The sequence below is a fragment of the Microcaecilia unicolor genome, chromosome 6, assembly GCF_901765095.1.
Source record: "Microcaecilia unicolor chromosome 6, aMicUni1.1, whole genome shotgun sequence".
Lineage (NCBI taxonomy): Eukaryota > Metazoa > Chordata > Amphibia > Gymnophiona > Siphonopidae > Microcaecilia > Microcaecilia unicolor.
In genome coordinates, this window is record NC_044036.1 from 38,400,197 (window position 1) to 38,414,807 (window position 14,611).

The 14,611-nt window shown below is 42.1% G+C and overlaps 1 protein-coding gene across 2 annotated transcripts in view; it reads left to right on the top strand.

Annotated features, from left to right (window-relative positions):
* PATJ (PATJ crumbs cell polarity complex component) overlaps positions 1-14,611 on the top strand; it is a 429,677-nt gene that overhangs the window by 24,531 nt on the left and 390,535 nt on the right. For both annotated transcript variants that reach the window (XM_030205409.1, XM_030205410.1), the window contains exon 5: positions 2,583-2,722. In XM_030205409.1, coding sequence (XP_030061269.1) covers positions 2,583-2,722 — 140 coding nt within the window. The remainder of the gene's footprint in view (positions 1-2,582; positions 2,723-14,611) is intronic.

Sequence of the window (14,611 nt, forward strand, 5' to 3'; positions counted from 1 at the left end):
TAGGGACTCCTCTGCCCCCTAGTTCTACTGCTCTCCACATTATTTTCCGTGATAATCTGGCTGGATGTCCTGCCCATATGAACTCCCCAATTTCCGTCTGTAGTTTCTGTAATTCCCCTTTAGGGACAGCTATTGGCAGTGTTTGAAATAAGAATAACAGTCGAGGAAGGATATTCATTTTGACCACCGCTATACGACCCCACCATGACATCTATCCTCCCTTCCACTTTTGCAGGTCTCTTCGAATAGTTGCTATAAGCGGTGTGTAATTCAATAAGTACAATGTGTTTAGATCCCGGGGTACATTTATGCCCAAATAGCGAAAATTTCTGCCTGTCCAGCGAAAACCATGTTTCTTCCCAAGTTGTTCTATTTCCTGATCTGTGGCAGTTATTCCCATGAGTTCAGATTTATCAAAGTTTACACGAAAACCTGACAGTGACCCAAAAAGATTTAATTCCTTTATTAGCACCGGTAACGTCGCATGTGGTTTGCCAATGTAGAACAGCAAATCATCCGCAAATAGGGCTATTTTATGCTCTTTTCCTCCCATTCGGACCCCCTGCGCTTCCTTCAATGTTCTTATTCGTTGGGCCAGTGGTTCAATGGATATTGCAAATAACAGCGGGGATAGGGGGCATCCCTGTCTGGTCCCCCTTTGTATGTTCACTGGATCTGACCATCCCCCATTCACTTTAATCCTTGCCTTCGGTTGGTCATATAGCTTTTTCACCCAGCCTATAAAAGTGTTGCCAAATCCCATTCCTAACATTACTTCCCATAGGTAATTCCATTCGACCCTATCAAACGCCTTTTCGGCGTCTATTGTTAATAAAGTCATAGAATCCCCCCTCTTTTGTGCCCCCCAGATTAAGTTAAGTGTCCTTCTAATGTTGTCTGCCACTTGCCTATTTTTAATGAAGCCAGATTGGTCCTCATGTATGAGAGACGGTAATATCCCACTCAACCGGTTTGCCATTATTTTGGCCAGGATTTTAACATCTACATTCAGCAGGGATATCGGTCTAAACGACCCACATAAAGTCGGATCTCTCCCAGGTTTTAACAGAACCGATATCCCTGCCTCCTGCATGCTGGTCGGGAATCCTTTCCCCTCAAAACTAGCATTCCCCAGCCTCACTAAGAGGGGTCCCAGTTCCTGTTGGAAGATTTTATAATATTTAGCAGTATATCCATCTAGCCCTGGTGATTTCCCACCCTTTAGGCCTCTGATAACTCCCAGCACTTCCTCCAATGTTATTGCTGCTTCCATCTCATCTCTCTGTTGTACCATCATCTTTTGCAATCCAAGCCCCTGTATATAATCCCTAATGCTTTCTACCGATTCTGTTGATTCCCTTTTATATAGCTTTTTATAAAAGTCCATAAATTGTGTCCTAATTTCCTCATCTTGATGGTAAATTACATCTTTTGGGCCCTTAATTTTAGTGATCGTATTCTTAACTCTTCTATCACGCAAACCCCTAGCTAAGATTTTCCCAGCTTTATTACTGAACTCGAAAAATTTCTGCTGCATTAATTGTCTATGGAATTCCATGGTTTTCATCTGAATCATATGCAGTTCCGCTCTCCATTTTTTAAGTTCTACTAATTGTTGGGGTTTCCCCTCTCTTTGATGTATAGCTTCCGTTCTCGCTAATTGTCTCCGTATTTCTACCTCCCTCTCTGCTCTCTGTTTCTTCTTGTGAGCCCCCTTTTTAATTAAAACCCCCCTCACTACTGCTTTTAAAGCATCCCACATAGTCCCATCTGTTACCTCCCCCGTATCATTTAGTTCTAGGTACTCTTTAATAGTGTTCCTAATTTCCTGGCATTCTAATTCTCCATCTAATAAAGTTTCATTGAGTCTCCAGATTTGTCCTGATCTTTGCTTATTCAACCCATCTAATGTGACCCAAACCGCTGCATGATCAGAGGCATGTATACTCTCTATCTCTGCCTCCTTTATATCTCCCCATATGTTCCGACTGCCCCAAATTGCATCTATTCTGGCGTATGTTCCCTGTACATGGGCATAGTGTGTATACTGGCGCTGTCCCGAATGCTGTAAACACCATATGTCTATTACATCTAATTCGCGCATCAGTCTATGAAATTGGCGCCCATTATACCCCTCTCCCCCATCCGTCTTGTCGGAGTGGTCCATTTCCTTGGCAGTTTTCATTCAACTGCCTAATTAGATTGTAAGCTCTGTGGAGCAGGGACTGTCTCTTCATGTTCAAGTGTACAGCGCTGCGTACATCTAGTAGCGCTATAGAAATGATAAGTAGTAGTAACTGGAATCTAATTTCCTATCGTACTTTGCTTGAGAGCAAAGTGTGAAAATAACTCCTAAATTCCCTGAGGTTTCAGGCAATGTATGAAGCCCACTGTGTTTACTGTATTCTTTCCCTGAAAGTAATGAAGTGAGATCCTTCACAGAATTAATTTATTATGAAAGTGCTGAGTTTGTCCATCTAACAGGAAATAAATCTCTCTGCTTGCAAGTTTCACTACAGTAGATTAAATGTGTTGGCAGAAACCTACCAAACTTCACAAATCAATATTTTTTTTCCTATTAGGGGCGGCAAATTGAATATATAGATATAGAAAAGCCTTCGGTGGGAGGCCTTGGATTTAGCGTGGTTGCGCTTAGGAATGAAAACCTGGGAGAAGCTGGTGTATTTATAAAAGAAGTTCAACCAGGCAGTATAGCAGACAGGTAAGGTGTTTTATCATTTTCTTAGAGAATTAAGACATTTATTGGTCTAATATTTTTTTCAGCTTGGGCCTCAGGTTGGCACCTTCCGGTACAGCTTAGACGAGAGCTTTCATATGCTTTGCATGTCTGTGTGTGCATGCGTATGTTTTATATTTAATTTCCTGTTATGAAGGGTGGATATGTAGTTTGAGATTATGAAACCAAGGTGTAACCACAATGGATCAGATTCACTATTCAATCAGTTATGTAACCAAACACACTGTGAATCAAATATACACTTCTTGTGTATTTGCTGAAATGAGAGGAAAAACTTTCATACAGCTCGGTTGCTTAAACCGGAAATATTAACAGACTGTGAAAATCTGTAAAAAATCTCTGAGCCCACAGTGAAAAAGTAATCATAGGCACAAAAACTTCTCATGGAATCTCTTCAATAATATCAAACCCAAATTTATTCGGCAATGTCATAAATCAAAACCACTTATCTGTGCTGTGCTATCTGCTCCGTTACTGCTCTCTTGTGGAGTGAGGTTCCGACGGACCTGTTTCGCTTGTGCTTCCTCAAGAGTCCTCACCGTCTACCCTGGAACAGCAACCAAAACGCATACATCAGTGCCAGAAGAAATCTTTCAGCAAAACAACCTCAGTGAACGAGTGTAAGTTGACTCAATCCTCCTGTACCTCGAGAGCTGCCGTCCTTTTGCATACAAAGGCAGCAAAATGGCGCTTAAACATTTTAAAAGTACGTATTCAGAAAAAATGAATCCGTTCGTCATGATGTTCTCACGTCATGGTCTCACGAGACTCTGGCTCCTTCCAAACTTCTAAGACAACTAAACAGAACAAAACCAAAACATAGAGAAACCCCCATCCGTGATCGCAAATCTCCAAAAAAGCAGTTTTCCAAAAGATTTTTTTATTTTTATTTTTTAAATTTTTTTTTATATAATTAAGCAGTTCAAAGATTCGACCTCAATATCAATCAAAAATCAAGAAAAAAATTCAAGAAAAAAAATGTAGTCCAGTGGATCAAAGAATTTAGTCCCTTGGGTTCAAGGGTGTCTAGTCTGAAAATCCAACGTTGCTCACACTGTAATAAAGCCTTGCTGCGGCCCCCCCTCCACGCTTGTTGGGCGGGACGCTGTCGATTATCCAACCCTTGAATGCATCAAAGGGATGGCTTCGTTCCTTACAGTGGGCCACCAGCGGTGCTTCAAACTTATTGTTGAGTATGCATGATTTATGTTCACTCAAACGCACAGACAATTTGCGCTGGGTCTTCCCCACATACCACTTCAAACATGGACATCACAGTATGTAAACTACGTATTCTGATGTATAGGTTGTGGGAAACCGCAACCTATACACTTTGCCATCTCTGGGGATTGGTGAATTCTGTGCATTCCATAGACGTATCACAATGTCGACAGGAGCCACACTTGAAATGACCTCCGGATCCTCCCCCATTATGCTTCACCAAGTCAGCCGGACTTATTATCTCTTTCAGATTCCGGTCACAAGAAAATGCTATGCATAATCGATGATGTTGAAACAGCTTGTGCGATTGTATAATATCCCAGTTCTTCCGAATAATTCTGGACACCTCTTCCCCTCCCGTTGTATAACTCGCCATGAAAGTCTCACACGGATCCCCTTCATTAGGTTGACTCTTGCTTTTCTTGCTTGTGTATATTTGATTCACAGTGTGTTTGATCATATGAAACCAATCCTAGGTTTCTAATCTCTGCAGAGAGTCATGTCACTGTCCACTTGTCCTTTTAGGTATATGTAAATAAAGGCTCATGACGGGGCATACTTAGAATGGGAAGAGCGAGGCTTGTGTGAACTGGGACAAATGTGGGAACAGGGGGTAGTGGCCTCATACACAGAATTATGCCAAGAACATGGACTCTCCCCCCGGCAAGCTTTCCAATTCTACCAAGTTCGTGACTTTATAAAGAAGAGAGTGGCAGAAGAGCTTAGCCTAACGGAGATACTACTGGAACAAAGTCTGACAAAGGGGGGTAGTAAAGGGGGGATAACTAGAATCTATGGGGCCCTTCTAGCTAAGGATAACCCGATAGAACATTACACTACAAAATGGGAGACAGCAATGGGTTCCACCTATGACCCCTCTCAATGGGCGCAGGCCTTTCGATCACTACTAAGGGTATCAATCTCTAGTGCCATGATAGAAAACGGGCACAAGATGCTATATTGGTGGTACTACACCCCTCACCGGCTAGCCACAATGTATAAAAAGGGCTTTGGTAACTGTTGGAGGCAATGTGAGGTAAAATGGGATATGTTTCACGTGTGGTGGGCCTGTAGACATGCTCAAAAGTTTTGGACCGAGGTGGTGGATTTCCTGTGTGAAGTGACGAATCAGATATATCCCATGGGGGTGGAAAGCTATCTGCTTCACTTTAAACCTCCAGGGATTAAAAAAATTACGCACAGCTTAGCCACTCAGCTTTTTGTGGCAGGCAAATTGGTCATGGCTTCAGCTTGGAAGAAGCCCACGATTCCGGGGGTACACACAGTCCGGGAAAGATTGGATAGAATACAACTAATGTCAAAACTTACAGCCATGAGAAACGGTTGAATCTTACATTACCATAAAATATGGGATCCATATATTAAATGGAAAGCAACTACTGTAATATAAGACTTGTTGCACACCCAATATGACAAGGGGTGGGAGGGTTTAAAAGGAGGGGGACATGGTTAATCTAAGCAGAGGTGTATATCAGTTCAGTTGATGTATTTTGATGATGTTTGAAATCTATATGCTGTTTTTTGAAGCCATACATCTACAGAGCTAATGTATAGTTCTATACTGTGTTTCCAAATGTTAAAACTATAAATAAATATTTGAAAAAAAAAAAAATAAAATAAAGGCTCATGACCAAGATGCAGACAGTTTCTTCTTCTGGACTATCTTCATGTTCGCAACAGGTGTTAGGAACCTACATGTTTACTGTTGATCCTGAATAGCACAGTGTTATCCTGTGGGACTTTGAGTTTTTTTTCCCTCCTTATTGGATATTTCTTTGAAGCTTTTATCGTTTATTTAAAAACGTAGTATACCGCCTTTCCAAAAGAGGTCACAGTGGTGTACAGCTAAAATCAGAACAGAAAGGAATGCCAAAGTATAATTAAGACAGAATCAAACAAAACAAAGAAAATCATACACACCAGGAAAGAACTATGAATAAGAAAAACAAACCACAGTAAAACACCACATTCTGTGGGGATAAAAGGGGTGGGGGAGACAAGAGGAGTTGAAACTGCTGGGTAACTCCAGAATTTAATACAGGAAAAATTCTACTCAAAAAGATAGGTAAACTATGAAATGTATGAGGCAAATAATTCCATTACCTGGGAGTTAACACCCCCCACCCCCGAAAAAAAAAAAATCCCAACAGAGTGTCTATTAGTGTCTAAATGATTCGAGGGGAAGGAAGAACTAAACGATACACATCTAAAGAACGAAGCTGTGCGGAAGGAGTATCTGTAAAGATTATATTTGATGGGTAAGATAGAATACCAACTTTAAGGGCTTTAAAGACTAAACATAAGACTTAACCTGCTGGTAAACTGGGAGCCAATGCAAAGATTTCAGCAGAGGTGAGCAGTGATCGAATTGGTTGACATTGCATACAAATTGGGCAGCTGTATTTTGCAAGGTTTGTAAACATTTTAATTCAGATTGGGAAAGGCCTGCATAAATTGTGTTCAGTAGACCAAGTGAAAGATAATAAAAGCATGGACTAGCTTATGCAATGCCGAGTGGTCCAATAATTTCTTTAAGGGTGTAATCTGCAAAGTGCTAAAAATCCAGATTGTAGCATTTTGGAAACCTGCTTATGAAAGGAAAATAGGTATCAAAAAATTATGCCCAAGTATCAAGAAGAATCAACAGTTGTGACAGGGGAATCAAAAAGAACGGGAATTATTGCTGGGTGAATTGAACAACCTGTCAGCCAACAGGCCGTAGTCTTGTCATGATTAAAGATGATTTTGTGATCAGAAAACTATGCTGCCTGAATGTTGGAACTGGAAGAGCAGGGAGCTTTTTATTTTGTCTATAATTCAGCTTTGGTAACAGTGGCTATAGATTACAAATGTATTTATTTATTTACAGGCATTTGCTATACTGCCCATGCCAAGACCGGCCTATGAGTGATTTGCAACACTAAATATAGTCATGCTGCCATAGGGAAGGGAAAACACACGCATACATACAAGCACACAAACAATGATGAAGGATATGCAAAAGAAAATAGATGTTTTGTTGGCGGTTTGAAATTTGACAAAAGAAGATTCAGATCTAATGTAAACAGGGAGAGAGTTCCAAAGTTTAGGGCCCATGTAATCTATAGCAGTGGTGTGAGTAGTTTCAAGACAAATTCTAGACTGTGGCGGAACCTGAAGTAATAGCAATACAGAGAGGGTCCAAAGTACACAACAAAGGCCAAAATGTAGCAACAAGCACCAAGAGCCTTCAGAGACGGGACACAGTTCTTTATTGGTAAACATCAACTTTCCAATGCGTTCCCGACACGGGCCGTGTTGCGTCGGGGGTCAATTGTGTTCAAAGACCAAACTTCTTCCCCTCAAAATAGGGAGATAATCCGTTTGATTAAAGAGTAATAGCTCCGTACGTCGCGATAAAGAGGTCCCTTCTTTCCTTAATGTTTGCTCCTTCATTAAGGAAAGAAGGGACCTCTTTATCGTGACGTGCGGAGCTGTTACTCTTTAATCAAACGGATTAGGGGAAGAAGTTGGGTCTTTGAGCACACTCGATCCCTGACGCAGGTTCTGTGCGCCGAAACATGGCCCATGTTGGGTCCGCATTGGAAAATTGATGTTTACCAATAAAGAACTGTGTCCCATCTCTGAAGGCTCTTGGTGCTTTTTGCTATATTTTGGAACCTGAAGTAAGCCAGCACCCATGGAGCGAAGAGATGTTTGCACAGCTTTGAGTTGCACGTACAGGTTTGCAAACTTTTTTTATAAAGAGGTTCGTGAACAATTTGGTGAACCTTGGAAGAATACTGAAGGTAAATCAGCTTGGTTTGCCCTTTATCAAATTCAAAACGGTTTTCTCACCAGCGTGGTACTGAGGGCAGTGGGGCGGTCCAACCTGGGTGCACACTGCAGGAGGGGTGCAGGGAGCAGCCGTGTTGCTGTCTGCTCCGCCAGTTCCCTGCTCCCTCTGCTGCTACTTCCTGTTCCAGGGCAGATGGAGGGGGACGACGACGCTGCACCCGGGGGTTGGTGCGCAGTGGCAATCCATCGCAGGTTGCAGCCGACCAAGGAACACCACTGTTTTTCACCCCCATGTAGTTTTTGTTGTCTCATTCCTCTTCTGCTGTCTGTGTGTACCTTTACTTCACCCATCCCTCAGCTTTCTCACTCCTCACACTTCACCCCTTCTTCTGGTTAAATACCATCTTCTTTCTTCCTGCCTACAGTATTGATTATTGTTTGCTGTATTTGATGTATTGCTCAATCTGGCATGCAGGTAAGAGTGGTTTACAGTAAAAGTATAAAAGGAAAAGACACAGGCAGGCACACTCAAACATAACTAAAAACCACAGCAGCTTGTCATGTGTCTAGCCCAGCAACTGAACCGCTATAGGAATTGTGAGAGTGAAAAGAAATAAAGGAGCGTCTAGGTAATAGGCCTTGTTCATCTGACATACCTTAAACTGAATTTGAAACAGGATGGATAGCCAATGCAAGTGGATAAACAGAGGGGTAATATGAAATTTTTTAGAACCGTAGAGTAGCCCAGCTGTTATATTATGTAAAGTCTGAAGAAGTCTAAGTAAATGTCCTGTAATGCCTGCATAAACTGCATTGCAGTAGTCAAGCCGTGATATTAGGAGAGCCTGGATAAGTGTCTGTCTGCAGTTTTGTAGGATCAAGATAACTACCAAGACAGCACAGTTTGCAAAGAACAGCGAACTCAGTTCTGACAGTGACTGAGACTTGCTGTTGAATGGACAGCAGTGAATCAGGATAATTCCTAGGTATTGGAAGGATGTGACAGGGCATATTGGGATATTCAGCAAAACTGGAGAGAAAGAAGGCTGGGGTAAATGACCAGTAATTCAACTAGATGGTTTTCTGAGGATTAAGCACCATCTTATTTTGAGAGAGCCAACTGGCAAGAGCAGCTAAACAGGATTGCAGAGGGCAAAGAACAGTATTGACCTGAGAGGCAAGGTAGAATGTCATCAGTGTAGAAATAAAAATTAACATTAAAGAACTGAAGAAGAAAGGCCAATGACTAAAGAAAATATTGAAGAGTGAAGTCAATAATATAGAACCTTGAGGAATGCCCGATGGAAGGGAGGAATATGAAGAGTATTTTCTAGCAAAGGTCACTGAAAAGGAGTGTTTTCCTTAGTGTTCCTCCAAACTGGCCTGGATGGATGGCTTATGCACTCTTACCAGCAGGTGGGTAAAGACTGAGAACTACAGAATTCTGATGGAACCTATGTTAGCTGTACAGTCCCTCCCAGAGTCAGTATTTATCAGCCTCCCAGCAGGTGGTAGAGGTGTGAGTCTGTGCAGTCTTGAACTGGTCTGGTAGACCTGGGGATTTCTAGTCCTAAGGTAAGAAAAAAAAAAGTTACTGGGGTCAGCAGTGTTTCTAATTCATTCTGGCTTCTAATTTTTCTGCTTGTCTCCCAGAGCTCCTTGGCTGCTGGTTGGGGCTGTGGCCAGTGGGTGGTCACATTGTGCCCCCAGTGGTGTCAAAACCTGGGTGGCCAGATCCCTCCCTATACCTCCTGGTTCCTTGACCCTGAGGGGGGGGGAGGGTCTCTTCTGTTTCGGCGGTCCTTTCGTGCCTCAGCCCCTGGTGCTGTCTAGGGGCCTTGAGTGCCTGGGGGGCACACTCAAACATCTTTGCTCTGTGTAATAACAACGATACCAACAACAAAAGAGCTGAGTCTCTGGTTTGGCAGTGCTCTGTAGTCTTTTTGTTTTGTGCTCAATTTGGCAGCACCCAGGCTTGACCTTGCTGGCGGGCATTTTTCGGCAGTGTTCTCGGGCCCCTCCTTCCTCCTGCAGCTCATGACTTTTTCTAGGTAGTATTCAGTTGAGCTATAATTCTTTCTGTGGAGGCTTTCTCTTCTGAGCCAGTTTTCCAGTTTTATTCTGAGCTCCCTTGGCCTTGGAGGGGCCTTTTAGGCTTGCTTTTTTTTTTTTTTTTTGGCTGAACCACTATTTCTGCTGTGTTGGTCAAGTTACATAGTAACATAGTAGATGACGGCAGAAAAAGACCTGCAAGGAGTGGAGGAGTGGCTTAGTGGTTAGGGTGTTGGACTTTGGTCCTGGGGAACTGAGGAACTGAGTTCAATTCCCACTTCAGGCACAGGCAGCTCCTTGTGACTCTGGGCAAGTCACTTAACCCTCCATTGCCCCATGTAAGCCGCATTGAGCCTGCCATGAGTGGGAAAGCGCGGGGTACAAATGTAACAAAAAATAAAAATCCAGTCTGCCCAACAAGATAAATTCATATGTGCTACTTTTTATTTGTATCTGTCCTCTTCAGAACACAAACTGTATAAGTCTGGCCAGCACTATCCCCGCCTCCCAACCACCAGCCCCGCCTCCCACCACCAGCTCTGGCACAGACTGTATAAGTCTGCCCAGCACTATTTCCGCCTCCCAACCACCAGCCCCGCCTCCCACCACCGGCTCTGGCACAGACCGTATAAGTCTGCCCAGCACTATCCCCGCCTCCCAACCACTAGCCATGCCTCCTTTTTTTCTCCTGACCCAGTTTATATCTGGGTTTTCAGTTGAGCTTAGGAGTGCCTTGTTTGACTCTAGCTCCAGTTAAAAAAATACTTTATTGGAGTTTATAGATAAATGAATATTATGGAAAGTATCCTTTTTTGAGATGTCTGTTTCCTCCTCCCTCTTTCTGTTCAGTTTCCCCCATGCTCTTCTCCATTTCTTTTCCTTCTGTTCTATCCCTTTCTCATCTCTCTTCCACATGACTCATCTTTCACCATTTTTCTTTCTTCTGTACTATTCATCCCTGGCCTCCTCTCTCCTTGTGCTGTATTTCTCTTCTTCCACCTGTTGTCATTGCATACCTGACCCGTCTTAGAGAGATTCTATTTCTTTAAAGTGCTCTTGATATATTTTTGCTTATGCATTAGGTTTTTTTTTTATCTTCATTGCTAAAATTATTTTTTAGCCACAATTTTTATTTTATATAGTTTGGCATTGAACATTGTTTCAGGATAAAACTAACATAAGACTTTAGAAAACATCTCGCCTCTGACCTTTTGTTTCCATGAACCTATGCATTAAGAGAAATTGAGCTTTAACAAAAAATACATTTACTGTAGTAGTTTTGCCTGAGCATATTCTTTTCTATATGAAGAAAATGCATTTGTAGAAAAAGGATGGAATCCAATTAAAGCCAAACTTAAATGACCTCATAACTGGAGTGAGCTTTGATGGCAGCTTCAGAGTTTGGAAAGTAAGACCAATGACAGGCAGACTTCTATAGTCTGGGTCCCATCAATGGCAAAAACAGCTCAGGATCAAGGCTGGAATGGGCTTTGATGGTAATTTCAGTAGATGGGGAAGTAGGACTAGTACCGGGCAGACTTCTACGTTCTGTGCCCCCAAATTGGCAGGGAGAGACAGATTACGTATGCTAGTGTTTTTATTTAGGTTTATCTACTAGGTTAATAAACAAACTTCAGCTTATTTAGAATACTTCTGCCCCGTTGATTTACAGGATTAAGAAATGTGATAGTGTTTCACCTTTTTTGGCAAAGCTACATTGGCTCCCTGGTACAGGCTCAGATATTTTTAAAATCAGCTTGTTTGGTGTTTCAGCGTTTTTATGGTCTTCCGAATTAGTAATCAATTTATTGATGGTTCCATTGTTGAGACACACTTCCTGTTTGCAGGATCAACTGATGCATCATCAACCTTTATCTAAAGGGGGTTCATTTTTTGAGCATCTTTAATACTTTGTTTTCCTTCTCTTTGAATTATCTTGGGAATTCTCTGCCTTTATCTATAAGAACAGATCTAAATTAATCATTTTATAAAAAGTTGAACTTATTTATTTATTGCATTTGTATCCCACATTTTCCCACCTATTTGCAGGCTCAATGTGGCATACAGAGTTTTGTTATGACATAGTCATTCCAGGATATCAGATACAATTAGTAGTGTACGAAGATTAACATAGTAACATAGTAGATGACGGCAGAAAAAGACCTGCACGGTCCATCCAGTCTGCCCAACAAGACAACTCATATGTGCTACTTTTTGTGTATACCCTACTTTGATTTGTACCTGTGCTCTTCAGGGCACAGACCGTATAAGTCTGCCCAGCACTATCCACGCCTCCCAACCACCGGCTCTGGCACAGACCGTATAAGTCTGCCCAGCGCTATCACCGCCTCCCAACCACCAGCCCCACCTCCCACCACCGGCTCTTGCACAGACCGTATAAGTCTGCCCAGCACTACCCCTGCCTCCCACCACCAGCTCTGGCACAGACCGTATAAGTCTGCCCAGCACTATCCTTGCCTCCCAACCACCAGTCCCGCCTCCCACCACCGGCTCTGGCACAGACCGTATAAGTCTGCCCAGCACTATCCCCGCCTCCCAACCACCAGCGCTGCCTCCCGATCTCGACTTAGCTCCTGAGGAAGAGAGAAGGAAGGTGTTAGGCAAGATAGTGTGGAAGGTGGACTTAAATAACTGGGTGGGTTGGTGAGGTAGTTTTGATTAGGATGGTTTAGAGTTCTGTTATAGTAGTATTTTATTTTTGTTATATTGTAAACTGTATTAGGTTTATTGCTATTATTTTGAAAACCACATTGGACCCTGAAGTGGCATGAAGAAGTGGAACCTGTGCAGTGTGCCAGATTCAACTCTGGCCACCTTGTTGGGCAGACTGGATGGACCATGCAAGTCTTTATCTGCTTACATTTACTTTATTACTGTGTTAATGTTAATAAACCAACCAATATTGGGTGGTTCAGTATTTCAGACTTGAGAATCGCATCCGGATATAACCTGTGTACAGTACTTTATTACTTGTCTTAGTGGTTCCTTGAGGTTGGAATGTTGGCCCACATGTGGTTGTGATTGATCTAAGCTGTCATGATGGACACAAAATAATGATGTGAAAATTTTAATGGAACATCAACCTGTATGGCACACAGATGGTTTGCACTTAGAACTTATTACTGTTATAGCTTAACCTAGCTACAGTCAGGTTTATTTAAATTGGTTTAGTCATGAGTTTTTCCCTTGCTCTATTTTTGGGCCTCCAGTTCAATCAGAACCAACCTGTTTTGGATAACAGTACTATCAGCCATCATTTGGAACTAATTAGTGCATTTTCCCCCATTGTAAAGTTCTCCTGGCTTACCCTTCCTATCCACAACCAGATGCTGTAAACTGCAGCTTCCTCAAGATGTTGACTAGTTGTGAACTCTGATCCTGGCCCAGATATTACTGTTTATTGATGTCTTAAACGTTCCCTCCTATGTATTTCTTAAACCGTTGCTGAGTTCTTGGAATCCTAATAATAGAGGACTTGGGATAAGGTAGTTAGTTGATTATTTTGAAATTTATTTTCTCTTTTTGTGGTGGCCTCACATTGGTTTACTTAAAGGAATTTGTTCCTGTTGTTAAAAGAATTTAACCAATATACTCACGAATCTCAAGAGATCAAACAGGTTTATTTATCTTGCAAGAGAGACAGAAATCCAACATCAGTCCAGAGGTTGTCTGCCTCCAAAACCCCCCTTCTGCTCTTATAAACCTTTCTCTTACAATGCCTACGTGCAGCTTCACAAAGGAGGCTCAGTGTCTGTGTGTCTGTCATCATAATTATGCTACAATTCTAGACTGTTAGTAAGTTTGCCTGACTCCAAAAGCATATCTAGGAACATTTAGTTCTACTTGTAATGCACAAGGCAAGAGAATCTACATTTATTTAGAAATTGTAAAAATGATTAATCCTATATTAGCAAAACATGTTCTCTAACACTTGTTTTTTTTTTTTTGTTAAAACTTAATAAAAATAGAATTACAAAAAAACCCTTTCCTTCATAAATGGTTAGAAGTTTTCTTGTTCATTTTCTGTTTTCATAGCTAATCTGAAACTTTATTTCTGTTTGATATACCACATGGGGGTTCTTGTGTTCTACTTGTTTGATTTTCGCAGAGCTGCCTGTATTAATACGCAAACGAACCTTTTCAGGAGGTGCGAAGGTGGTAGAACGAGAGGACATGAAATGAGATTGAAGGGGGGCAGACTCAAGAAAAATGTCAGGAAGTATTTTTTCACGGAGAGAGTAGTGGATGCTTGGAATGCCCTCCCGCGGGAGGTGGTGGAAATGAAAACGGTAACAGAATTCAAACACACGTGGGATAAACATAAAGGAATCCTATTCAGAAGGAATGGATCCTAAGGAGCTGAGCCGAGATTATGTGGCAGAGCCAGCCGGTGGTGGGAGGCGAGGACAGTGCTGGGCAGACTTATACGGTCTGTGCCAGAGCCAGTAGTGGGAGGCGGGGCTGGTGGTTGGGAGGCGGGGATAGTGCTGCGCAGACTTATACGGTCTGTGCCCTGAAGAGGACGGGTACAAATCAAAGTAGGGTATACACAAAAAGTAGCACATACGAGTTTGTCTTGTTGGGCAGACTGGATGGACCATGCAGGTCTTTTTCTGCCGTCATTTACTATGTTACTATGTTTTGGGATCTTAATAAAGACTTATAAGAAAAAAAAAATCCAAAACAATACTGTCCCTCCTAAGGGCTGGAAACATGTCCCCACAGCACTCTTGGACATTCCAGTGGGTAGACAACTCCTGA